Source organism: Heptranchias perlo, chromosome 26, assembly GCF_035084215.1.
Source record: "Heptranchias perlo isolate sHepPer1 chromosome 26, sHepPer1.hap1, whole genome shotgun sequence".
NCBI lineage: Eukaryota > Metazoa > Chordata > Chondrichthyes > Hexanchiformes > Hexanchidae > Heptranchias > Heptranchias perlo.
In genome coordinates, this window is record NC_090350.1 from 28,036,865 (window position 1) to 28,062,842 (window position 25,978).

At 43.3% G+C, this 25,978-nt stretch overlaps 1 protein-coding gene across 2 annotated transcripts in view; it reads left to right on the top strand.

Annotated features, from left to right (window-relative positions):
* Window positions 1-25,978, top strand: part of LOC137342620 (NHS-like protein 3) — a 183,241-nt gene that overhangs the window by 51,024 nt on the left and 106,239 nt on the right. The window contains exon 1 of one of the 2 annotated variants that reach the window (XM_068006645.1): window positions 7,883-8,034. The exons of the other annotated variant lie outside the window; for it this stretch is intronic. Within the exon in view, the coding sequence (XP_067862746.1) occupies window positions 7,941-8,034 (94 nt within the window). The 5' untranslated portion in view covers window positions 7,883-7,940. Of the gene's footprint in view, window positions 1-7,882; window positions 8,035-25,978 lie in introns of those variants that run through there. 2 annotated transcript variants of the gene reach the window in all.

Sequence of the window (25,978 nt, forward strand, 5' to 3'; positions counted from 1 at the left end):
AGATATGAATGAGCTCCAATGAGAACATATTGTTTAGATCCAACAATCTCCTTTATGCCATATTTATGGGGAGAAATATTTTTGATGTGGTTTATCTGATCTTTGAAGGATGAAAGTATTACAAAATTATTTTTTGTAAAACATGCAGGTTTTTTTTTAACATGCAACAACCATAGAAATTTTAAATCTTCAAAAAAATGCTGTAAAACACAATGATATTTTAGTTTCAGAATCATTATGAATTACAGCCCTATTGTTATTAGCATAAAAGCAGTAGGTTCGTGCTAGCTATCTCATTCTTTACATGCAGCTGATACAGAAAAGTACCTGGGTGGAGGTTACAAGTCTGCAATATAAGCAAGAGGCTCAAATAGAATTGTCAAACTGCAAAGTGATGTTTGAGAGGATTGCACCAACATATAACAAGTTCTCCTAAAATCTAAGATTGTGTTGCATCTTTGTAATGTGCGATCCCAGCCAGCTACTATTACATATACAGTTTATGTTTTATGTGGAAACTTCAATTCAAATTCAACTCATTTCCTATGAGCTGTGCCATGCAAATGCTTTTCCTTGGGGTCAGCGATATGACATGACAGGATCGAGTGTGGGGCAGATTTTATGATAAACACTTTGATAGATATTGACTTTTTCCCCCCAGTGAATGTCAAGGAAATATTTAGAATCATAATTTTATCATCCATCAACCTCATATGAATGTAACAATATAAGGATATTGTGGGTATCAATTACATGACAACATTTTCCACTGTTTTAATAAGGCCCTTGGGTCACCTCTTGGTTTAATAAGTATTAAAGATATCATGCAAAGTAACTGCTGCAAATTGAGCAACGACTAAAAGGGACAAAGAAATCCATTCTGTGTTTTTCCGAGTTAAACATTTTTTAATTAAATATTCTTAATGTGATTACTCTGTGGCCACATGTGTTAACATTAAATTTATCATGAATGCTCCATGGTGAAGATATGGCTATTCCTACTGATCTGACAAGCTGAAAAAAGTGCAACTTACCAGCTTTCCCTCTGGGAGCATTAGCTTGATCCTTTTGCAGTAGCTTGTAGACCTCATTTTCCAGAAGGCAAGCTGTGACTTCCCCAATAGCACCTGCTCTTTCAAAATGATCATATAGCACATGCCATAATGGTCACTTCGGTCAATCTACCCCAGCTAATAATACTGAAGACCTTCTAATGGAAGTAAATGAAAACAGTGCCTAGATTAGCCAGCCATCTGTCTTAAATAATATATTTGGGTATATCTAAAGACTGTCTATTTCATAAAGCCTTTAGTTCATGTTATCTATTAGCTCTCTGCATTATTACAAACTCCCCTTGTTTTATATGTTGTGGTGATTTGATTAGTAACCTTATTTGTAGGAATGAGTGAACTATCTTGGGTTTGAAATAAGCCAAGCAGGTTTCAGGTCCCTGCCATTGTTACCAAAAATGTCCCAAACTGATATACACAAAGGCATCACCGCTTCCAGGTCCTAGCAACTCTTTTCCTCTCCAAAACTAATACTAACTCCTAGGTATTAGGCAGATGCCCTACAGTTATTCAGAGCTCTCCTGGATATGGTTGTCCATTATTGGCTGCAATGATAGTGATATCCTTCAATCATAGTTTTCACATTTTCCCTAACAAGAACAATATGCTTCCCATGACAAATGATTTGGTTCAAAGTTCGGTGCCCTAAATTTCCCCCAGTAGACGTTCTAGGGTCCAGGATAGATGCTTCATGTTTTCTTTAACATGCAGTTCAGACTTCCTAGGTCAGTGCTTCACATTCTTCTGCAATGGATACCAGCCCCCATGTAGGGTAGACTTCTTTTATTGTAGATACACAGGCCCCAACTTACCTTAACTATTCAGCTGGGCAATCTCCAGCCGCATTGTCTGCTTTACATAGCGTGGCAAGATTTTTGTGTATATTTTTATTTTTGTCAGTAAAAATATGTATAGGCATTTTAAATATGGCAAAAATCAGACTGAGCAACAATTCATAATTTTAAACCAATTAACAGGAGAACTTCTTTACAAATTAAAAGTTATACAAAATTGCCCATTTCCTAGATGTTGTGAAAATATAATAAAGCAGTTATGTAATTTATATTTTGCAAAAAGTAAGAAGGTCAGTTAGGGGTTAAGCAGCTTTCCAGTCAAAATAAGTTTTGAAACTGATCTGGTTCTAACTAAAGCCAGCTTGGGACCAGGTTGGAACCATTCACAGTGCTTTGGGATAATCTTATCTGTACCAATCGGTCGACTTGACTGAGTGTCCTCAACCTTAGTTCCCCTGATTTGTCTCAAACTTCCGTTGTTGTAAAGAGGTTTTAAATGAGTGGCATGGGTGGGTGGAATATCACTGTGCAGTGCCATCGATTGGTGGAGTGCCCCCTGGCCTTAGGGAGCCACTGAGCTGAAGCTAGCCACTTGTCTACAGTGGGAAAATTGGATGGGGCATCTTTACCAGGCCACTCTCACCAGCATCCTGGTGCCAGAACAAGAGTGACACTTGTACTAGCTGGGGATCAAATGAACTGGTCTGTCCTGTCAGCCTACGGACTGGGAAGATTAGAAAACTAGGGAGGAAGTAGAGGGGAGTCACCAAGAATAGATCCTTGGGGTCTCCAGAGGTAATGGTGTGGGAGCAGGAAGAGAAGCTAGAGATTCTTAGGCTAGGACTGGATAGATAAGAGCAGAACCAGGTGTGGACAGTCCCACTCAGCTGGACGACAGAGAACAGTTGTTGCAGGAGGATGATGTGGTCAACCGTGAAAAATGTTGCAGGCAGGTTGAGAAGGATGGGGAGGGATTTTGCATCACGGTCACAGTCACAGAGGATGTCATTTGCTTTACTGGAGACAAGGACACCAAAGGTGGAGGTGAGGGTTTTTTTTTATTCGTTCATGGGATGTGGGCGTCGCTGGCAAGGCCAGCATTTATTGCCCATCCCTAATCGCCCTTGAGAAGGTGGTGGTGAGCCGCCTTCTTGAACCGCTGCAGTCCGTGTGGTGAAGGTTCTCCCACAGTGCTGTTAGGTAGGGAGTTCCAAGATTTTGACCCAGCGACGATGAAGGAACGACGATATATTTCCAAGTCGGGATGGTGTGTGACTTGGAGGGAAACGTGCAGGTGGTGTTGTTCCCATGTGCCTGCTGCTCTTGTCCTTCTAGGTGGAAGAGGTCGCGGGTTGGGTACGTGCTGTTGAAGAAGCCTTGGCGAGTTGCTGCATTGCATCCTGTGGATGGTACACACTGCAGCCATAGTGCGCCGGTGGTGAAGGGAGTGAATGTTTAGGGTGGTGGATAGGGTGCCAATCAAGCGGGCTGCTTTATCCTGGATGGTGTCGAGCTTCTTGAGTGTTGTTGGAGCTGCACTCATCCAGTCAAGTGGATAATATTCCATCACGCTCCTGACTTGTGCCTTGTAGATGGTGGAAAGGCTTTGGGGAGTCAGGAGGTGAGTCACTCGCTGCAGAATACCTAGCCTCTGACCTGCTCTTGTAGTCACAGTATTTATATGGCTGGTCCAGTTAAGTTTCTGGTCAATGGTGACCCCCAGTATGTTGATGGTTGGGGATTCGGCGATGGTAATGCCGTTGAATGTCAAGGGGAAGTGGTTAGACGCTCTCTTGTTGGAGATGGTCATTGCATGGCACTTGTCTGGCGTGAATGTTACTTGCCACTTATGAACCCAAGCCTGGATGTTGTCCAGATCTTGCTGCATGTGGACACGAACTGCTTCATTATCTGAGGGGTTGCGAATGGAACTGAACACTGTGCAATCTTCAGCGAACATCCCCATTTCTGACCTTATGATGAAGGGAAGGTCATTGATGAAGCAGCTGAAGACGGTTGGACCTAGAACCCTGCACTCCTGTCCTGCGGCTGAGAGGATTGGCCTCCAACAACCACTACCATCTTCCTTTGTGCTAGGTGTGACTCCAGCCACTGGAGAGTTTTCCCCCTGATTCCCATTGACTTCAATTTTACCAGGGCTCCTTGGTGCCACACTCGGTCAAATGCTGCCTTGATGTCAAGGGCAGTCACTCTCACCTCACCTCTGGAATTCAGCTCTTTTGTCCTTGTTTGGACCAAGGCTGTAATGAGGTCTGGAGCCGAGTGGTCCTGGCGGAACCCAAACTGAGCATCGGTGAGCAGGTTATTGGTGAGTAAGTGCCGCTTGATAGCACTGTCGACGACACCTTCCATCACTTTGCTGATGATTGAGAGTAGACTGATGGGGCAGTAATTGGCCGGATTGGATTTGCCCTGCTTTGTGATTGAGCAGATCGGTAGTGAACGGAGGGCCAAAGGCTAGACGGTAGGGAGTTTAAAAGTGCTGTTGTGTAAGTGACTTGGAGGAAGAGGGTTTTTTCGAGGGACGGAAGCAGAAGGAAGTGGAGTTGGAAGGAGGATGTGAGTGGTGAGTGGTACAAGGAACTGATCAGAGATGGCCTCGTCTGTGATTGAGACCATGTGAGATGGCAAGACTGAGGGAGGAAAGCAGTGAGGATATCTTGGTGAAAAATTTGATGTGGGGCCTGGGTGGGCAGATTTTAAATGAGAGGCGAGAGGGCTTGAACAAGGAGAGGTGCTCAAAGGAGAAGAAGGTACGAGAGGAGTAGGGGGACAGACCAGGGTGAGATTTGGTGATAAGGCCCACTCCGCCACCATGGCGGGTTGGGTGGGGCGAGAGTGGAAGGTATAACCAGGCGGGGAACCTTCAGTCAGAGGCAAGGTGTCATCACCCATGAACCAAGTTTCCATCAAAGCCATGATAGCAATGCAATTATCCACAATAAGGTCAGGGATGACAAGGGCCTTGTTCGCAAGTGAATGGGCATTTTGGAGGGAGATGCGGAGAGGGGCGGTGATTGTTGGTCCGCTGGCAGAGTCCACAAGGTCAATGGTAGGAGGGTGAGTGGAACGGGAAGGTGGTTGGCAAGATAAGCCCCCAACGGGCATGCTGAGAGAGGAGGATGTGGCAGTTGGGGTTGCTGCTTGTAAGGAGGCAGTGACGAGTGCCTCAATGGGCCCTTCAGAGAATGCCGGGAGAAGCACAGAGAGAAGCTATGGGCTTACCCATGAGGGAGTCAAGCCTAGGAATGGGGCAGGAGAGTAGGAAAGTGGAGGAGTAGTGAAGAGTTGGGGTTGGGATTTTTGCGGGGGGAGGGGGGGCGGTAAATATCCATGAGGGGAGAAGAGAAAGGAGGCATGACTGGGTAACAGAAAGGGGAGGAGACAGGAGAGAAGGACCCAAGAGGGATAAAGAGAAGAGAAAGAAAAAGAGAGATAGAAGTAATGGGCTCGGGTCTGGCGTGGCACCCAAAATGCGCACATGGACACAGGACTCCAACTGTAAAGGAGCCCCTCGATATCTTAGAAAGGGTAGGAAAACACAGATAACCATGTTAAAAAGCATGTACCAGCACAATGATATTACATAATGCATTAGCATCATTGTAATCACTATCAGCATTTCTAAGATGATTAAAGAAGATTTGAAGACTGGTCAGGGGTAATTAGCACAGCTGATGCTGTGAAAATAGCTTGGTACATAGGAATTGCATTGTTGGTAATTACACGTTCATTCAGTTCTTAAAATTGCTTATAAGATGTCACCGATGTGTCTTGTTTTTGTTTGTTGCTCTTCCTGTTGGTTAGTGCGGATTTGGGAGAACAGACGGTAACAAACAACCCAGAGAAACCAAGGGAGAGTGAGCAGAATCTACAAAAATATATCTTTTAAATGAAAACTCATTTGAACAACCCTGTAATCTTCTGCAGTAAACAACCTTGTACTATCCTTCTGTTCATCACATGATACTGCATCGTTCAGCAACAAAGGGCCTGTGTTACCAGTAATGACACTTGGGTTATGCCGTTGAATGCTAGATGGTGTGCTTATTACTTTAATTTTCTTTAAGAATTAAACCAGACTGTTTAAAGAATAGTTGTTACTTGGGGGTGAATTACAAGTCTATGACCATCTTAACCACTTGATTGGATGTCATAAACAGTAAGAGCAAACCTCAAGTCACTTTATAACTGTTATCTGAACCATGTCTGGGTTAATCTTAAAATTCACTGACAAGTTTCTATTACTGTATATGTAATGGACACCTTTAGACAATAAAATCTACGGCAGATTAGAGTGACATATTGTACATTTTTGGGGACCAATCCATGCATTGCTAGGAAATACTGAGACTGATGTAGATTGTCTCATTGTTAATTTTGGACTATGTTACCAAAGCGACCATATTGATAACCATGGGAATATCCACATTCAGAGTAGAAATTAATAATTGAAATATTTTATTTGCCCCCCAATTTTCTTCTCTCCACATATGAAGGCTTTGACTCTTGTTGAGGTACAGTTCCAAGGGTCAAGTGGCCATTCTTCCCTTTTGAGTCTAAACAGTGAATCCTGGCAAACTATTTGACTGTGGAGGGCATTTCAGCCAAGTATGATCCTATCCTGACCTGATTTGTAAATATACAAATTTTCCAGCAGGTGTCACTGGAAAACAGTCAGGAGTAGAAGCCCCGGCTGATTTAGTCCTGCTCCCTAGCTCAGACGGGCCGATTTTAACCCCCTCGCCCAGCGACAGTGGTGTGTGGAATGGGTTGAGACCAGGCCGAGACCACTTACCGGCTTGACACTACACCGTTCCCGCTGGGCGCCATCTTATATTCGCCGACTTTGAAGTCGGCCAAGGCTCCCGCTGCAGTCAGGCGGGGGTCTAATTTAGGTGTAAAAGTTGTGGCCCAATGATGTCATCGGTGCCGTGATGTGATTTTTACAACGACTCGGGGGGAGGCCCAACCGGTGTCAAAGCCGGCGGAGAAACCTGGCGGGTGCAGCAGAGCGGCCAGAAGAGGTAAGATTTTTTATTCTTCGGAGGATTAGGAAGAAATCCTCGGGCCTCTCTAGCCCGGCCCTCCCTACACCAGCATCTGTTTGGGAATCTCCAACCCCCACTCCCCCCCAAGCACTCACTTTATGCCAGGGCCCGTTTCTGTAGGTCCCCGGCAACGGCCAGCTCCTGCCTCAATTCCCGCTCCCGCCTGCTGGCCTTGACGTCATTCCTGCCGGTTTCGAGTGGGACACTAATGTCAGTTATTCAAATGTGGCCCTTAAATTAAAATCGGCCGGGCCTCGCTTCCTTCAGAACTGCCGGGTGTACCGTCCGTTTCTGGCCTCCAACGCACCATACACGCCCTGCCATTAAAATCAGGGCCAGAGATTGTGAGGCCAATTGCTGCATCCTCACAACCACCTCGGTTAAAATCAGCTAACTCAGCACAGACCAGCGATCGAATGTGAGATCTTTCTGGGTTTTTATGATTCAGTCACAGACTAGGTCGTATCTTACATTTGTTCACTTTAAATTTTTCTGTTTAAATATCCACGTGCTACCGAGCAGCCGTTGGTAAGAACATTTGACGTTGAGAAATGCTTTTCTAAAAGTTTGAGCAAGTGGGGATTATTCAAACGGAAGAGAATGGAAGTGGGGTTGAGAAAAGGTAAGGCTGGAAGGCAAAGAATTTAGAAGCTGCATCTGAGAAATGAATGAGGAAGAAAACAGGAAAAAGGAGGAAGCAAAAGAACAGAAATAGAGATGTATGGAGATAAAGTAGGGCAGAGGGCAGAAGAAAAGAAGAAGGCAGGGAAGAGAAATAAATGAGAATTGAACAGAACGAATAGGAGGCAGGCATCCAGGAGTGTTTAACAGGTTCTGGGTAATCCCCTCCCTCCATGCTTTCTACTGGTCACATTAGGTCTGATTGATGCAAGCTCTGCTGTCTGTGCTGCAGCTGGATTTAGTTTCTGGCCCTTAGCCAGGTGTCACCCATTCTGCAGCAATGAAGGAGAGTGTGTGGAGCTCTAGATACAAGCACACGCAGGATGGGGAATACTCACCACAAGAAGAAGTCGCAGGGCACAAAGACCAAACCTTTGTGGCACTTTGATATCGGTCGGCCTGACAAGCAGAAAAAAGGTAAGTCTCTGATTTTGTATGTGTTAAAAAGCTTTCATGTGGAAAGACTTCAATGGGACTTTTACTGTATGTGTATCTATGCACACACTGTTGCTGATTTGTTGTGCTGGGAGGTCATGTACTGTATACCATATGCTCTGTTACTGCAATCTGTGTTTTCTTACGCTAAATTAGTAAGACCTACATTGCATATGCATTTATTGCTGTTCCCAAGCCGTATCTGTGAACTAGCTATATACTAAACCAGCTCTGGTTTTAGGCGGAGGGGTGGATTAATTAGGATAGAAAGCTGCTTGCTTTGATTAGGACTGTGTCCCTCGAGTGGCCATTACTTGTAACAGTACCTGCTTGCAATGTAGCAAGAAAATTATCTGAATTTGTTTTTTAAAAAAAAAAGTGGCAAGACAGGTTTTGTTTGGTTTTGAAGTGTGCTGTATCCAAGGACACTCCCTGCCCTGCTCTCCTGTGGAGGGTAGCAATGATTTTTTCTTTCTCCTGAATTAATTGCTGGGGTTATAATTGGTAGCCTCACGATTTGTGTGCTGACAGTGTTCTCCATTCAATGACTAAGTGGATCAGAAACCCATGTTTAAGAGAAAGATGTTAGTGTGTTTAACAAGTTGCTTGACTATCCCTTGGGAGTCTGGAGCTCGGCTTTACTGTGTACACAGCAAGGTTGGAATGAAAGATAGGTATTGTTTTCAATAGAGGATACTGGAGTTGGGAGAACTTGCCTGCACTTGTACAGGTGAAAGTCAAAATGCTCTCTATATAAAAGCTAATGAACAGTGAATTTCAGGGACTAGTCATTTTCATGAATGCTTGAATATTCACATTTATTTTTTCAAATGACCTTCCATTTGCATGAGGGCACTGAAGGTAAAAACATGGCTTGGTGTCAATATTTCCTGTTTGGTGTGTGTGTGTGTGTGTGCTGCTTTGAGGTCCTTCCATTTACCTACATGTTGCAAATAGTGAACCTTAACCACCACCATGTACTATTGGCTGAGCTTTAATGTGAAGTATTATTGCCTTGATTTTCCTTAACCACTTGATTTTAAAATCCAAAGTATTAAAGAACTTGTGCACTATTCATAGATATTCTTTCTTCACGACACTGAGTTTGAGAAGAGTAGCTCTTTTGCTTAAGACTGATCAGTTGCAGTGAACTGAGATGATTGAGCACTTTTTGCCTTCAAGTTGGCCTCACTGATGACCTGTATTTATATATAATGAAAGGTCTCAATGTTTTCATGGGTTGTAGATAAAACATGAAAATAACCTTAAGTAACAGTTGCATGCCTACTGGATTTTCTAAATGTATAGGAATATGATCTATTTTAAAGAAAAAAGACAAACTTTTTACCTATTGGTATCTCTAAGTTTGTGACTGCAATGGATATTGCCTCTTTGGGATTACTTATGAGCCTTTGGGAAAAGAACTTCTTAATGAGAAGCTTTTTGGTTGCAATCATTTCATCCGAAGCATTGACTTAAAGGTGGGCTGGTGGTAGCATAGCACTGTGTTTATCTGCTCAATTGGTGGAGTGGTAGGTTTTGTGTCCATGTCTTTCCATTCAAATGAACTCTGGAAAGTTGCACTTCTGCACAGGGATGAGAGACGTTGTCTAGATATGTCAATTTGGGCTGTTCTGCACATCCCGTTGTCATGGTAAAAGGTCCTGGGGTCAAGACACCTGCCAGGGGGAATTGGGAATCCTAAATTTATGCAAATATAGTCAATTGATAATTTTAAATCTCAACTTGCACCTGATCGTAGCATTGAACAGAATAGTAGAATACCTTTTGGGAATAAGCAAAAGATTGGAATTTCACCAGATTGTGGGCTGATTGGAGTTCTGCTAATAGTGATCGTACAGTCTGGACTCTTTAGTGTTGGGGGAGGGGGGAAATGAGTCTGGGGACAGGCAATTCCCATAGAAAATGTAAGGATTTGCGAAATGTTTAATTTCCTTCCTGGTTGTAAAATACGTGAACATATTTATTTTAATAAAAACCATTTTCAGTGGAACCTCTTATTGGCCAGAATGGAGGACCGACCTTATATTTCTCACAAACACACATGGAAGTTGGTGGATAATTGAGTAGCCTGGAATTTTAACAGGTATTTTAAATGTACTCCATAAAAACTTTAGCAGATAATTAATGTTCAACTATAAACGGCAGGCAACTTCTTTAAAGCCTTTACCCCATTAAAAGTTACTTTTTTGAAGTAAAGCTTTTGGAGACAAACAGTGCTGTACATGAAGTCCTTGCTGCTTTATAAAGAAATGTGTTTATTAATGGTGAAGGTGGCAGTGGATACAGATGGAATTCACTGTATTTGCTTTGACCAAACTCATCCACTAAACAAGGCTTTTATAAAATTCAGTAGGCCCTGTATCCAGCATTATCTAGTTAAATCCTGAAAAAAAAAAGTAACCAATTTGCCAAACAATAGTTTGCTTGATTCCCACACTACACATCAGTTAGAACTCTTGCACAGCGAGAATGATGCTTCAATTAAATGTATATTACCCAGGTTTCCCTCTGTTCCTGCATTTACTACTTCATAAACTGCCATGTCTTGTTTGTGGAGATGTTGTTGATCAGACTTGTTTTTGTTTGCAAATAAGAAACTACACTAAGTATGGCCTCTAGAAAGCACCCCTCCATTGCATATGTTTTGCCCACTTCTTATTTGGAGTTTTCTGGTCATAAGTTGAAGTACTTGTCTTTTCACCAGCCTTATGAGTAGGGTCTCACAACCAATATTGAGCAATGGTTTTCTAATATTCGTAGCTGCTTTTATTTTGGGTGGAGCTTTTCAGCATTGTGTGCAACCCTGTCAAATTGAAACTACAGGCTTAACTGCTTGGTATGAAGTTTGCATGTACTCCTTCACTTCCATGGACTGAATTTCCTTCTTAAATACAAACAGTCCACTTATGCTTCTGTGGTATTGGCCAGTGCCACCATTGATGTAAGGTTTGCAAATGGGGTGTTTCAGTGAAGTGCACTGTGGGTGGTTAGGGCGTGTATGATCCTTTCACATGTAACCTGACAATATGAATATGAATGTGACTTGCTAATCCCCTGTACTATCAATAGTTTTTTTACGAATTGAAAAGGGCTGGTGGGACAGTTCCCTATCCAATTGGTAAATTCAAAAGCAATATTGGAGGATGCCTAAGGATTTCTTTTTAAATACTGGAAATAAAAGATGGTTATATTGTAACTGTTACAAAAAAAATTCAATGCTGTTTCTTGGAGCTGCTCTTGCTAGAGTTGGTGTGGGGATGGCGGTGCATTGCTAGTGTCAAGACAATCACGGCTTCAATTTAACCCTTTAAGGGAATTCCGTAGAGTATCACATTGATCATGTCTCAATAGTCTACTCACCTTTCTTCAATGGCAGATCTGCTGAGAGGTTTGTCAAGTAATAGAATGATAGGCCCCGATATTAACAGGGAGGGTGCGGGGGAACCTGATAGCGGGTGAAGAACCTGGCAAGGCCGGGGACACGGAGGCCCTGCCGATCTTAACGGCAGGTCGTTAAATTAATTTTGTGCAGATTCCCGCCCGACAGCCGGCCAGATTGGGAGCCTGGCTGGTGAATGGGAGTGGAAATTATCGTCCGGATACCGTTGGGACAGTCCTGGCAATCAGTGGGGTGGAGAAGGCTCCAGGTCATGATCGGGAAGGGCGTTGGGAACGAGCAAGATCATGGCTGGGGAGGCCAAAGGCTTCCTTGGGTGGCCTGGGGGAGCACTCCAGCTTCTCCCGGCCCGCAAGGAGCTTAAGAACAAGCAAAGCTGCGAAAACTTACCTGGGCCTTTTCTGGCCAGTCAGCTCCTCTCTCCGTGTTGCTGCTGCCAGGCAGCAGACAGCCGAGACACACTCCGTGGTGAGGTTAAAAATGAGTCACAGTGGCGATGACTTAATCGGGCCATGACTTTTGAATGTTAAGTAGGTCCCCGCCTGGCTGGGAACAGGGTTGTTTTAATCCCGATATTTTAACCCACTTTCTTGCCCATCGGGGGGTGGTGGGGGGAGGGGGGGCAGCGTTAAAATTGAGGCCATAGAATCTTACAGCACAGAAGGAGGTCATTTTAGCCCCATCCTTCCAATTTCATAAAATGAGTTTGATTTAATTGTACATAGCATGCAGAAGATATCTCCTCTCCTCCCTCTCTTTTCTCACTGCCCCCACCACCCCCATGTGCTTGTAATGTAGCTTCATTTAAAATTATTTCAGTAGTGGTAGGTACCAAGTGGCAGACTTTCCAACAATTCTTCTTCAGAAAAGTACATCTCCTGTACAAGTTACACTCAGAATATGATGGCTTTCCCTAAAACAGCATGTTGTGTTCGCAGCTTGTTGCTATGATGCAGAGTAATTCACATGGTAATATAACAATAGTTGGAAGGTAATAATTGCAACATTACCACTGTCATTGGGGTCGGGTGCAAGCACTGTGTATAGCTGGCACAATACAGGCATTGCAGCTTGTCAAGTGTATTTTTAAAAAATAAAGCCTCTGCTTGTTTCTCTCCACTCCCATAGCGAAACCATCACTGAATATTTAAATTATTTCAGCCCGGAAATTGCTCTTGGTATGGTACTCATGGGCCGGCTGACAGTTTCTGGGCAAACATATTAATGCTGGTTTATACACTGCCTGGGGGCTTTCTCCTACACAGCGGCCACCCTCCCAACCTGTTGGTACATACTGTCTAGTACTTCATTAATGATTTGAGGTGAGCTTGTCGAACAATTACAAATCTTGCTGGTAACTAATACTCTGTTCAAGTATTCTTTCTCCCACTCAGTAGCAATCTAAACCATTCACACTGGCCCAAACACAATGATCAACAGAACAGCTAGAACAGTCCCACAAAACATGTCTGGCAGCCCGTGAGCCTACTAAACAATAAAGTTCGTACTGCATCAGTTAGTAAAGTATTATTGGGGTGTTAGGTTACAGATTTTGAGTTACTCTCCCAAATTACAGGATGTGTTCAACTTGTGGCTGGTTGGCCCTCTGTTGGCACCAATACCAGTGAGCGCTGATGCAGGGCCTGTATTTGAACTGATCAATCATTAATGCAAATCATAACCTTTTGCTTTGAAAGGTCTGCGAATATTGAACAGTAATCTGAGTTTCGAAGTTCTTCAGGCTTGTGTATTTTGGGGAGGGGGGCAGATGAATTGGAATCTAAATTTAGGATTTTCTAAAATTTAAAAGTATAACATCAGAATTGGGTTTCTGTGCTGTCTTTCCGAAAAGCAGCTTCAGTTTTTTTTTTGTCCCGATCTCCACTTATGCTAAAAACTGCTCTTATCTCAGCTGAATCCAAATGGAACCAAATTGGATCAACTCAGTGAAAACATAAATTACCCCAGTATGAAGTGCCACCCTGTTTCAGCCCAAGTCTCTGGTGAAATAGATTGCACTCTGTATTTCGATTAGCTAATGAGTTGGGCATTGCCTGCTCTTGTCTAACTGTTCCAGTCTAAACTTGTGCTTCTTGGTTGAACTTTTTCAGCTGAAGTCCAGTGAGATTCCTTGCTGTCTGTGAGGTAGTGCACCTATCGACTTTCCAAAGTTTGACTTCGCTTGAATCTAATCTATGTTTTTATTTAAAAAGCCACAATTGCGGATACGCAAATGTTTGTACAAGGCTGAATATTATGGGTACTTTTTCAAGTTCACCTTTTGTGAATTTAAATTTTAAGTTTGTGGTGATCCCCACCCATCTATTAGCATCGCTGAGCATTATGACTAGCATACTACTATCGCATATCTTAGGAAAGAGAAGTTCCTTTTTTTTAAAAAAAGTACCCAAACCATCAAAACTTGACTATTCCAATGCTCTCCTGGCTAGCCTCCTATCTTCCACCCTCCATAAACTTGAGCTCTTCCAAAACTTTGCTGCCCATATCCTAACTCGCACCAAGTCCTGTTCACCCATCACCCTTGTGCTTGCTGAGCTACATTGGCTCCTGGTCCAGCAACGCTCAATTTTAAAATTCTCGTTCTTGTTTTTAAATCCCTCCATGGCCTCGCCCCTCCTCCAGCCCTACAACCTTCTGAGATCTCTGCGCTCCTCCAATTCTGGTCTCTCGTGCATTCCCGATTTTAATCGCTCCACCATTGGTGGCCTTGCCTTCAGCTGCCTAGGCCCTAAGCTCGAATTCCCCCTCCAGATCTCTCTGCCTCTCGCCTCCTTTTTATGATGCTGTATAAAACCTAGCTTTTGGTCACCTGTCCTACAACCTCCTTTATGTGGCTCGGTGACATTTTTGTTTGATAACACTCCTGTGAAGCGCCTTACTACGTTAAAGGCGCTATATAAATGCAAGTTGTTATTGGTGTTCAACCATCTCACAGCTGCCTTGGTGGTTCTTTCGTGCCTCCACTTTAATGAAAAATCAAGCTTTCATTCATTATATGCCAAAGTGTTTGTTCAGAGGCCTCAAGCACATTTCAGCAGCTTGAGATGTATGCAAATTATTGGGAGCATTCATAAGTTGGCCTCTGAGGTTCCATGATACACCCCTATGCAGCTCATAATGACAAAAGTTTGGATATCCTTGTTATAAAGCTCCTAATGTCGTACCTCGCTAACAGACCACAGAACTTGACAATACCATCCAACCGCATTAGCACTCCACCCAAAAGTGATTCAGAATAAGAACAAAAGGTTTTATTGTCCTGTAATCACCTAAAGGCTCATGTGTATGAATTGCCGAAGTATGCAAGATTTTAAGTCTGACTCTTTTTTTCCCTAGTGCTGTAATGTTGTCGTAGCAAATGTTTAGGAAAATGTTTTGATTAGTCAGGGTAAAAATGAGTTCTAGTGGGGAAAAAATATCAGTCATGGACATGATTAGTGGGGCTGTTCTTACTCGTGTTTTCACTTGTGTGGATGGTGTTGGATTTGGGGACGGAGTAACCTGTTTCTTTCTGGCTGTGAATGGGTTGCAGGAGATACTGCATGGTGGGAGTGGGGGAGGTAATCCAGGGGGTATTCAGAAGCAGGTCCAGTTATTTGAAGATGTTGGTATCAAGCTTAGATTTAGCAACCCTGTGAATCTTGGTGGACTGTTTTGGGGCAGGTAAGTTGCTGAGATTGTATTTGACAGTTTTACTCTTGTGCCAGTTTTAGGATGCTGCCCGAGTTGAGCTGTTGGGTTTATGATGCATATTCTCACCACATATGCCACTTTTTTGTTTGTTGCCTAGAAAAAAAAATGAAATGAGATTTCTTTAGCATACAAGGGATGCTACAAAAGGGAAACATGGTTTGCAAAACCCAAGCTGACAAGTCAGCTATCTTTCCAAGCATTGAATCTGCTGGGTGTGAATTGTGAGCTGAATGCTCCCCGCTTGTGCTCAGCCTGTATAATTCATGTTAAAAGAGCAATATTGCCAATCATTTGAGTTCAAATCCCCAGAAATCATGCTGAAGCTGTACAGTGTCCTGAAGAGTCCACACCTCAAGTAGTGTTTGTTGCCTTGACATAAGGTGACTGTCCAGGCCCTGGAAGTAATGCAGAGGAGAACAGAGTCTGTAGTGTTAGAGTTAGAGGACAGAGCAATGAGTAACGACTTGATAAGGGTTATACAACCTTTTTTAAAGAGATGTCCCAGTACCTTTCACAGGTATATACAATCATGGAATGTTAGTCATAGAATGTTACAGCACAGAATGTACAGGGCTATTAACACCAAAAATGAAAAGGGTTGCACTTCACTTGTCAGCCTCTTTGGCACCTGATTAAAAACAATGCTTTCTTTCCCACAGCACTTCACACACTATGTGTAGATGCCCCTTTACTGTTCCATGGCTTGTATGAGACAGCATAGGTACATGTGTACAAGCAGCATGCAACCTGATAGTTGCATGAAAGGATTAATTGTGAATCCAGCTATCCTGAGAAGTCTTATTTTTCTGCACCTGTGCCAGATGATCTGACTCATTTTTATTTTGTCATTGGGGCTAACCGGCCGAGTAAATGACAAACTGATGTAACTGGCCTACTTAGCTCGTAGAGAACGAATAGGTTCTGCTGTAAATGTGCCATCTCTTTATTTTGCCTCGCTTGTGAAATGAGGTTGAACTGTTCTGGTTGGGGTGATGTGCATGTGCAATCTTGTCAGTTTTTCCATACTTGTTTTTGCCTATTCTGGGGTGAAGGCCTTGATCTAAACCTGGATGGTAACCCCATGAATTTTGTTTTAATTGTGGCTGCTGCTGTTTTACAGTTTAATTGCTAATGTCGACGCTTTCTCTGGTTTTGTCGATTTTTGAAATGTTTGCAGCTTTGTGAAACTACTTGCAGGATGGCTTGTGGGAAGACTTGAGATCTATCAGTTCTTTGATTGTTGGCTGTGGGCACGCAAGGGATGGGGAAGGAGGCCACTGGGCACCTGTTGATTCCTTAATGAAGGGCAGTGGAGTAAGGGAAAATAAACTTGCTTTAAAACTCTTGCATCCCCATGTTCATTTATCATGTGATATCTACTTTCCTAGCATACTAAATGCTATGTCACTTTTTTTGGACTCTTATCTGTTTTCTTTCAAGAAATAAAAACAAAATGCTTCTAATCTCCAGTGATCACAAGTTCATCTTGTTTTTTTAACTCGACATTCTCAAGTGTTCCGAAGCTTTTCTGGTGGTTTTGGGAGTGACTAACAATTGCATGGGATGATTCCCCCATGGTGCACAAGTTTTGAGAAAATAAAACGTGGACCTTGAAAATAGCAATTCTACAGTCAGAATACAGTGATTCATTGCTAGTGCCACAATAAAAAAAATTGCAATGAGCAAAATGGTTTGCATATTTTCCTACATATCAGCAGTGATTGCATTTCAAAATAGGTATTTATATTTGAAGTGTTTTTGAGATGTTTGAGAGACATGATAAGCCGTTATATAAATGCAAGTTTGAGTTCTCGTCGAGGAGGGACTTGCAGAAAATTTGGGATGAAAAGGAAGGACTTAGACATTGTTTGGTATGTCAAACTCTCCCATTGGATGACAGATGCTTACTGTAAATCAGACTGGTGAAAGTGATCCAGTGTCTATTTTCTGTTACTTTCTACGGCGGGGGTGGAGGGAAAAAAAAGCAATAGCAAATGCCAGGTCTTATGCATGACTTGAATTGGGATAGAGGGCCGTGTAAATGCTGTGTGACTGCATTTATCCTGACCTGTCTGATCAGTGTGATCCTTTTTAATATAATGGTGGAGTACAACTTGCTTCACCATGAATGGAGGTGGGTGAAAATTAGAGTACACAAGGCACTGCTCACCAGCCTTTGAATGCTATTGAATTTTGGTACCTCTTTATGCATGAGAATACGCAGAGCACGTTGGCAGGCTATTTGATTGTGAAGGACTTTGCAATGTAGCCCAATCCTATCCTTATCTGATGTCTGCCAGCTCACTTTCCAGCAACAATCACTGGATAGAAGTGGGAGCACCAGTGGATCCAGACCAGAGTAAGAATTAGTGCTTTCATGAGAAGAGACACAAGAAGGGTGGGTGGGGGGGTGGGAATTTCATCAGGAGCAGGTTTCAGAGCTGCTGCATAGTCTCCTACAAATCTTTCTCCGGGCCTTGCCTGAGGACCTCCTTACATCCCTCAGTCATTTGAGGGGCTGTATGGCCTACTCCTGCTCCTATTTATGATGTTCCTTCCTTCTCATCCTTTTTAGATTTTTGAAATCCAAGCCTGACGTCACCTAATCACCACTACTTTACCCTTATACTCTTCAACCTTTGGTCGTGACGTGAACTATGTGCCTTGGCCTTTCACTTTTTGGTTTCTCTATTTTAAATATACTTTTTGTCTTTTTAACAAAAGCAAAATGATACATTGAATTTTGGTACCTCTTTATGCATGCGAATAAGCAGAGCATGTCGGCAGGCTATTTGATAATGGAGGACTTTACAATGTAGCCCAATCCTGTCATTATCTGATGTCGACCTGCTCATTTTCATCTAATCAGCTAATCCTTAAAGCTTTTGCGATTTATGTAGTGATCAAAGCTCCTCCTTTTTACTTGATTTTAAATGAAACTTTTGAGCACTGCTTAGGCATGTCAGTTTCCAGGAAGTAACAGTTAACAAGGGTGGCCAAAGCAGAATCTAAATTGACTGACTAGATCCTGAATGATCACAAAATTCAGCATGGATGCTTATAAGGGCAAATCTGCAGTCACCAGTTTAATCCTTAGTGTGGAAATTGGAAATATACGTACAGAACCAGTTTTTTTTGAACATATTTGTTTTGCTTCTCTCTCCTCCAGGCACAAGTGCAAGAAACTGCCTGTATGGGCGTGTGACTGGAACTAGGGTGGATTCTTGCGCTCTGTGGCTGGTTTTTCCCTTTTTCATTATCCACAGAAAAGATCGAGGCTCTTATCTGCACACACAGACAACTCTAGACTTTGGATGTCTTTTAAAAAACAGACCTCATTACAGCCTTGGTCCAAACATGGACAAAAGAGCTGAATTCCAGAGGTGAGGTGAGAGTGACTGCCCTTGACATCAAGGCAGCATTTGACCGAGTGTGGCACCAAGGAGCCCGAGTAAAATTGAAGTCAATGGGAATCGGGGAAAACTCTCCAGTGGCTGGCGTCATACCTAGCACAAAGGAAGATGGTAGTGGTTGTTGGAGGCCAAGCATCTCAGCCCCAGGGCATTGCTGCAGGAGTTCCTCAGGGCAGTGTCCTAGGCCCAACCATCTTCAGCTGCTTCATCAATGACCTTCCCTCCATCATAAGGTCAGAAATGGGGATGTTCGCTGATGATTGCACAGTGTTCAGTTCCATTCGCAACCCCTCAGATAATGAAGCAGTCCGAGCCCGCATGCAGCAAGACCTGGACAACATCCAGGCTTGGGCTGATAAGTGGCAAGTAACATTTGCGCCAGATAAGTGCCAGGCAATGACCATCTCCAACAAGAGAGAGTCTAACCACCTCCCCTTGACATTCAACGGCATTACCATCACCGAATCCCCCACCATCAACATCCTGGGGGTCACCATTGACCAGAAACTGAACTGGACCAGCCATATAAATACTGTGGCTACGAGAGCAGGTCAGAGGCTGGGTATTCTGCGGCGAGTGACTCACCTCCTGACTCCCCAAAGCCTTTCCACCATCTACAAGGCACAAGTCAGGAGTGTGATGGAATACTCTCCACTTGCCTGGATGAGTGCAGCTCCAACAACACTCAAGAAGCTCGACACCATCCAAGATAAAGCAGCCCGCTTGATTGGCACCCCATCCACCACCCTAAACATTCACTCCCTTCACCACCGGCGCACTGTGGCTGCAGTGTGCACCATCCACAGGATGCACTGCAGCAACTCGCCAAGGCTCCTTCGACAGCACCTCCCAAACCCGCGACCTCTACCACCTAGAAGGACAAGGGCAGCAGGCGCATGGGAACAACACCACCTGCACGTTCCCCTCCAAGTCACACACCATCCCGACTTGGAAATATATCGCCGTTCCTTCATTGTCGCTGGGTCAAAATCCTGGAACTCCCTTCCTAACAGCACTGTGGGAGAACCGTCATCGCACGGACTGCAGCGGTTCAAGAAAGCGGCTCACCACCACCTTCTCGAGGGCAATTAGGGATGGGCAATAAATGCCGGCCTTGCCAGCGACGCCCACATCCCGTGAACGAATTTTAAAAAAAATGTGAAGCTACCAGAATATGACTTGTTGGATTAATTTTAAATTTAAAATAATTTATGAAAGATTTGGACTGATCGATGCTGGGATTAGCTGGCAAGCATCTGTCTGTATTCGTTCCCAAGCAGAAATATTGAAGTGGCTGTTGAGGACTAGAGACCATGCACCAAGCTCTTTTCGTAATATTTTGAAATATGGATATACATTGAAGAACAGGTGACTGATTTTGTATATACATAATTGTATTTTATAGTGCATGATGAAACTAATCTTCTGGTTTATAGACATTGTTAATTTGGTAAGTGGGAAGGTAAAGGGACATACAGTGACTGATATAATACATCCGAGTACGAGCATTCAGGTGAGATTCAATGCTGTGCTTATTCGCATAGAATTATGTAGAGTCCACAGCACAGAAACAGGCCATTCTGCCCATCGTGCCTGTGCTAGCTCTTTGGTAGAGCTATCCAATTAGTCCCATAGCCCTGTAACTTTTTCCCTTCATGCAAATAAATTAGATAAATACTTGAAGTCAATGGTATACCAATGTGTACACTTTTTATCCCCTGGGATGGCAGATCAGTTCAAATGCAAGTTTGCAAGGCAATAGCTGATTACCACCCCAAAGGATCTGGCTGTGAAATTGTTGTCTCCTTACTGTCGGTCCCATTGCTGCTTTGTTCTGAGACTGTGCTGGAAGTGGGAATTCCTGGTCTTGTAATAAATCCAAGATTTCTGGCAGCAGAGAGTTTGGTTCTTGTATAAAGCAGCAACATTGGGTATGAGCTGCAACCAGGACTGATGGGAACATGAAGGAGGTAGAGGGCCTTTGTGTATTGTGGGGGATGCAGCTTTATGGACTTACAAGGTTAAAAGGCAGGACAGATACCTTTTGTGAAGTGCAGGGGGTGGGTGCGTGGTTGCAGACAGGGAGTGTCTCTGAACTGGGTGAGGACAGCTGATTTGGGTGGGGGGTGGGGGTAAGGGAGTGTCTTAGGGGAAGAGTGACTGTTCAGGGAACTTTTGGGGAAGTGATGGTCTCATTTGTCTGTTGATGAAAATCCTGCCAATGGGCACTGGTGAAGGGCATAAGGGCAGCAACAGGAAGTAGTATGTAGAATTCTAAATAGGTGAATTTCCTTGAGGCTCCTCCCACTTCGCCATAACTTTGGCAGAAGTTTGACAGAAACCTGTTTACGAGCGTAAATGGGGTCTTCTTCAAAGTTACGGGAGTGGAGTGGGGGAGCAGCCCTGGGGAAATTGACTCCATAAATCTTCTCCCTATGCCCCTGCATGTGACTGCCAGTTACTAACTAATGAAATGTAAGAAGTGTAATCAATCTTTTGGAGTGTCTGGTTATATTCTTTATAATTGAAATGCTGTCAATACTTTCTCAATAGGGTACCTTTCTTTCCATCTCCTTCCTCCAGGAAGTTACATGGCTGAGGGTGGGGGGTGGATGACCAAAGTATCTAGTCATGATGCTCCAGCCATGGAATCATAGAAAGGTTACAGCACTGAAGGAGGCCATTTGGCCCATCGAGTCTGCGTTGGCTTTTTGCAAGAGCAATCCAGCTAGTCTCATAACCCTGCAATTTTTTTCCTTTCAAGTACTTATCCGGTTCCCTTTTTGAAGGCCATGATTGAATCTACCTCCAGCATCCCCTCAGGCAGTGCATTCCAGATTCTAACCACTTGCTGTGTTTAAAAAAAAATAAGTTTTTCCTCATATCACCTTTTGATTCTTTTGCCACTTGTCTTAAATCTATGCCCTCTGGTTCATGACCCTTCCGCCAATCATTGGAATCATTCTAGTAAATCTCTTCTGCACTCTCTCTAAGGCCTTCATATCTTTCCTAAAGTGCAGTGAGAGTCATGAGTGTGGGGCAGGCTTTTTGGAGCAGCTGGTCTTTTCTTGCCCATCATTTTCATATGTTCTCTTCCCACCTCCTCCAAGTGCTCTAACTTTCTATTCTCCTGTAAGATGGTATCTCCCTTATATATGCAACCATATATTTGGGGGAGGGGGGTTAGATATTGGGGGCAATTCTGAGATTTGGAGGGAGGAGGAATGTAACCCATGCCAAAAAAATTTGGAAGGCACTTAGCTGCTTCTACCCCTACTAGTTTTGCCTGTGCTGCATGGTGTGTTGTGCTTTTCCTGGAGGGAGAGGGAGTTGTTGGAGCCAGATATGTGTGGTGGTCATTTTCAAAAGTTGGTTAAGAGTTATATAGTAAAGTGGATGAGGATCTGTAACTTGAAAAATGCTTGTTTTGATGGAATGTATTTGGGGAGAAATTTGAAATTGGAGAGAGTGGTAAATGATGAAAGTATGAAAAGAATTACTTCTAAAGTCAGGCCTCGAAACATCTCTCAGCACTTCAATCAGCTTAGAAATTACTGTTTGTAATATTAGCAGACAAATTCTTAACATGTTTGTGACATTCCTTTCAGCTGTTTTAATGGAGGCATTAACCATTTTAAATGAACAGGTCAACTTGTGTATTAATAGCAAAGGAATGTCATGTGAACAAATCCAATGTTTGCTAATATCACAACTGTTACTTTTTAAATATGAGCTGTGCAAATACTTGCATTAATCAATTCTGGGGTACTAGAGACTGATGCCTGATGTACGAGATGTTTGTGAACTGTGTGGGGAAAAGTGCATCCTGACATCAGGTATTGGGAAAATGCTGGAATCCATCATTAAGGAAGTGGTAATGGGGCACTTAGAAAACCATAATATGATTAGGCAGAGTTAACATGGTTTTATGAAAGGGACATCATGTTTGACAAATTTATTAGTGTTTTTTGAGGATGTAACTAGAAGGGTAGATAAAGGGGAACCAGTGGATGTTGTATATTTTGGATTTCCAAAAGGCATTCGATAAGGTGCCACGTCAGGTTGTTGAGCAAGATAAGGGCTCATGGTAATATATTAGCATGGACAGAAAACAGAGTAGGGATAAATGGGTCATTTTCAGATTGGCAGGCTGTAACGAGTGGAGTGCTGCAAGGATCAGTGCTTGGGCCTCAGCTATTTACAATTTATATTGATGACCATAGATGAAGGGACTGAATATCCAAGTTTGCTGACTATACAAAGCTAGGTGGGAAAGTAAGCTGTGAGGAAGATAGTCTGCAAAGGCATATAGACAGCTTGTGAGTGGGCAGTAAGGTGGCAGATGGAGTATAATGTGGGGAAATGTGAGGTTATTCACTTTGGTAGGAAGAATAGAAAAACAGGATTTTTTTTTAAATGGTGAGAAAGTATTAAATGTTGGTGTTCAGGGAGATTTGGGTGTCCTTGTACAAGAAACACAAAGTTAACATGCAGTACAGCAGGCAATTAGGAAGGCAAATGGTATGTTGGCCTTTATTGCAAGTGGGTTGGAGTACAAGAGTAAGGAAGTCTTACTATTGTACAGGGCTTTGGTGAGATCACACCTGGAGTATTGTGCATAGTTTTGGTCTCATTAAGGAAGGATATACTTGCCTTGGGGGTGGTGCAACAAAGGTTCACTAGATTGATTCCAGGGATGATAGGGTTGTCCTATGAGAAGCAATTGAGTAGAATGGGCCTATACACTCTAGTTTAGAATAATGAGAGGTGATCTCATAGAAACATAAAAGATTCTGAAAGGGCTTGACAGGGTAGATGCTGAGAGGCTGTTTCTCCTGGCTAGAGTGCCTAGAACTAGGGGGCAAAGCCTCAGGATAAGGGGTTGGCCATTTAAGACTGAGATGAGGAATTTCTTCACACAGGATTGTGACTCTTTGGAATTCTCTACACCAAAGGGCTGTGGATGTTGAGTATATTCAAGACTGAGATAGATGGAGATTTGGGGCATGATTTTGACCCCGAGCCTGGAATGGGGCGGGGAGGGGGTCAAATTGCGGGAGGGAAACTGGCCTGATTGACAGGCTGGTCTCAGTCGGATGGGAGAGCAGCCAGGAAGCGGGTCTGTTCAGGTAAGTCTTTGATTGTATGGATTGGGGGTGGGGGGGAATGGGGAATGTGTGGGTGCTAGTGGGCATGGGGTTCACGGGTGGGGGGGTTGTCGATGGTCTGCGATTTGGTGGGGGGGGGCGTTGCATGTAGGGAAGCACTCCTACTCCTCTGGGCCCACAAGCTGTGCCAGAAAGGCACTTACCTGCAGTCTTGGACCTTCTTGCCTCCTTTCACGTGGAGTGACGGAGAAGGCCCGGGAATCCAGTAAGATTAGTCAATTCTTTGTACTGAGGCAGATTGAAATGCTGAGTTGCTGATAGATGACAATGATGTGATTAATGGAAAAGAAGAAAGATTCAAGGATTTAATAATTAGAAAAATTGAAAGAACAACCAACTGGTATTTATCACAGATTGTAATCAAGACCTCCTTTTAAAAAAGTTGAAAAGGCAGTTGGAAGTGTAACCCTTTAAGCACGAAATGTTCTTTTATTGAAATGAGGCTTGAAACAACGCAGGTTATAGTACCCTCTGACGATAAGCCAAAACCAGGTCGAGTGTAAACACTGGAGCAGCAGCAGGAGGTGGGTGGATGAATAGTTGGTTTTGTTTCTGACTTCCTCCACTAGTACCTGATACCAACTCATTATTCCAACAGTTCTACTTTATCAAAGGCATTCCACTCTCTAATGTACTGTCAATGTATTACTGAGCTGTTGGTGCCTTCAAGGTCATGGCAACTTGATTGGATGTTGCCTGGTTGCTACCACGACTCATAAATACAGTGAGCAAATTGTTCTTTACAATTTGGGGGTGGGGGAGGATAATGCAGTCTAACACACTAATTTTGATTATACTATTCAATTTATGCTCCAGTGTACTCTTTCAGAGAAACTTCAATTGTAAACAATTAAAATGTGTCCCAGTGTGCAAATGTTTTTCTTCTGATGCTGGTAGTACCTCTGCTTGTAGCAAGTTGGATTGTTGTACTAAAGCAGCTGGATTTCTGAAAGTGGAGAAAAGATTTACAAGGATGTTACGAGAATTGAGGGGATGCAACTATCGGGATAGATTGAGCAGGCTAGGGCTCTTTTCTCTGCAAAAGAGGAGACTTGATAGAGGTCTTTGAAATTATGAAGGGGTTTGATAGGGTGGATGTGGAGAAAGTGTTTGCACTCGTGGGTGAGTTCAGAACAAGGGGGCATAAATAGAAGATAGCCACTAACAGATCAAATAAAGACTGTAGGAGGAATTTCTTCAGTGTGGTGAGAATGTGGAACTTGCTGCCACATGGAGTGGTTGAAGCAGATAGCATTGACCTATATAAAGGGACATCATTTTCACATCGTTCACCTGACGAAGGAGGAAGCCTCCGAAAGCTTGTGAATTTAAAATAAAATTGCTGGACTATAACTTGGTGTTGTAAAATTGTTTACAATTATATAAAGGGAGGCTTAATGTAGACTTGAGGGAGTAGGGAATAGTGGGATATGGGGCGGCAGGGTGGGAAGAGATAACTAGCATTACTTGAGCCTTGTGGGGCATATAACCACTGGCATAGACTAGTTGGATAGAATGCCTGTTACTGTGCTGTAGATTCTAAGTAATGGAAGAGAGGCATTTGTGGTACAGGTGCAAGTATGTATCTATAACCAAACAAGAAAATGTTAGAACTACACAGCATCTGTGATGAGAAAAAACAGACAATGTTTCAGGCAAGGTCCTTCAGAACTTTTAAAATTTTCATAAATTTCCTTTCCTTGTGTCAAAAGGTTGTGGGATCAAGCTCCACTCTAGGACTTGGGCACATAAATGTAGGTTAATTGCAGTACTGAAGGAGTGTTGCATAGTCAGTGGTGCTGTCTTTTGAATGAAACTCAGGCCTCATCCACCTGTACACACCATGCCACAAACTCCGTTCCTTAGCTACCGACTCCATCCCTCTCCCTGACCATTGTCTGAGGCTGAACCAGACTATTCACAACCGTGGCAACCTATTTGATCTTGAGCAGAGCTTCCGACCACCTATCCGCTCCATCACCAAGAACGCCTACTTCCACTTCTGTGACATTGCACGTCTTCGCCCCTGCCTCAGCTTATCTGCTGAAACCCTCATCCATGCCTTCATTACCTTTAGACTTGGCTATTCCAATGCTCTCCTGGCTGGCCTCCCGTCTTCCACCCTTCATAAACTTGAGCTCATCCAAAACTCTGTTGCCCATCTCCTGACTCGCACAAAGTCCCATTCACCCATCAATGCTTGCTGACCT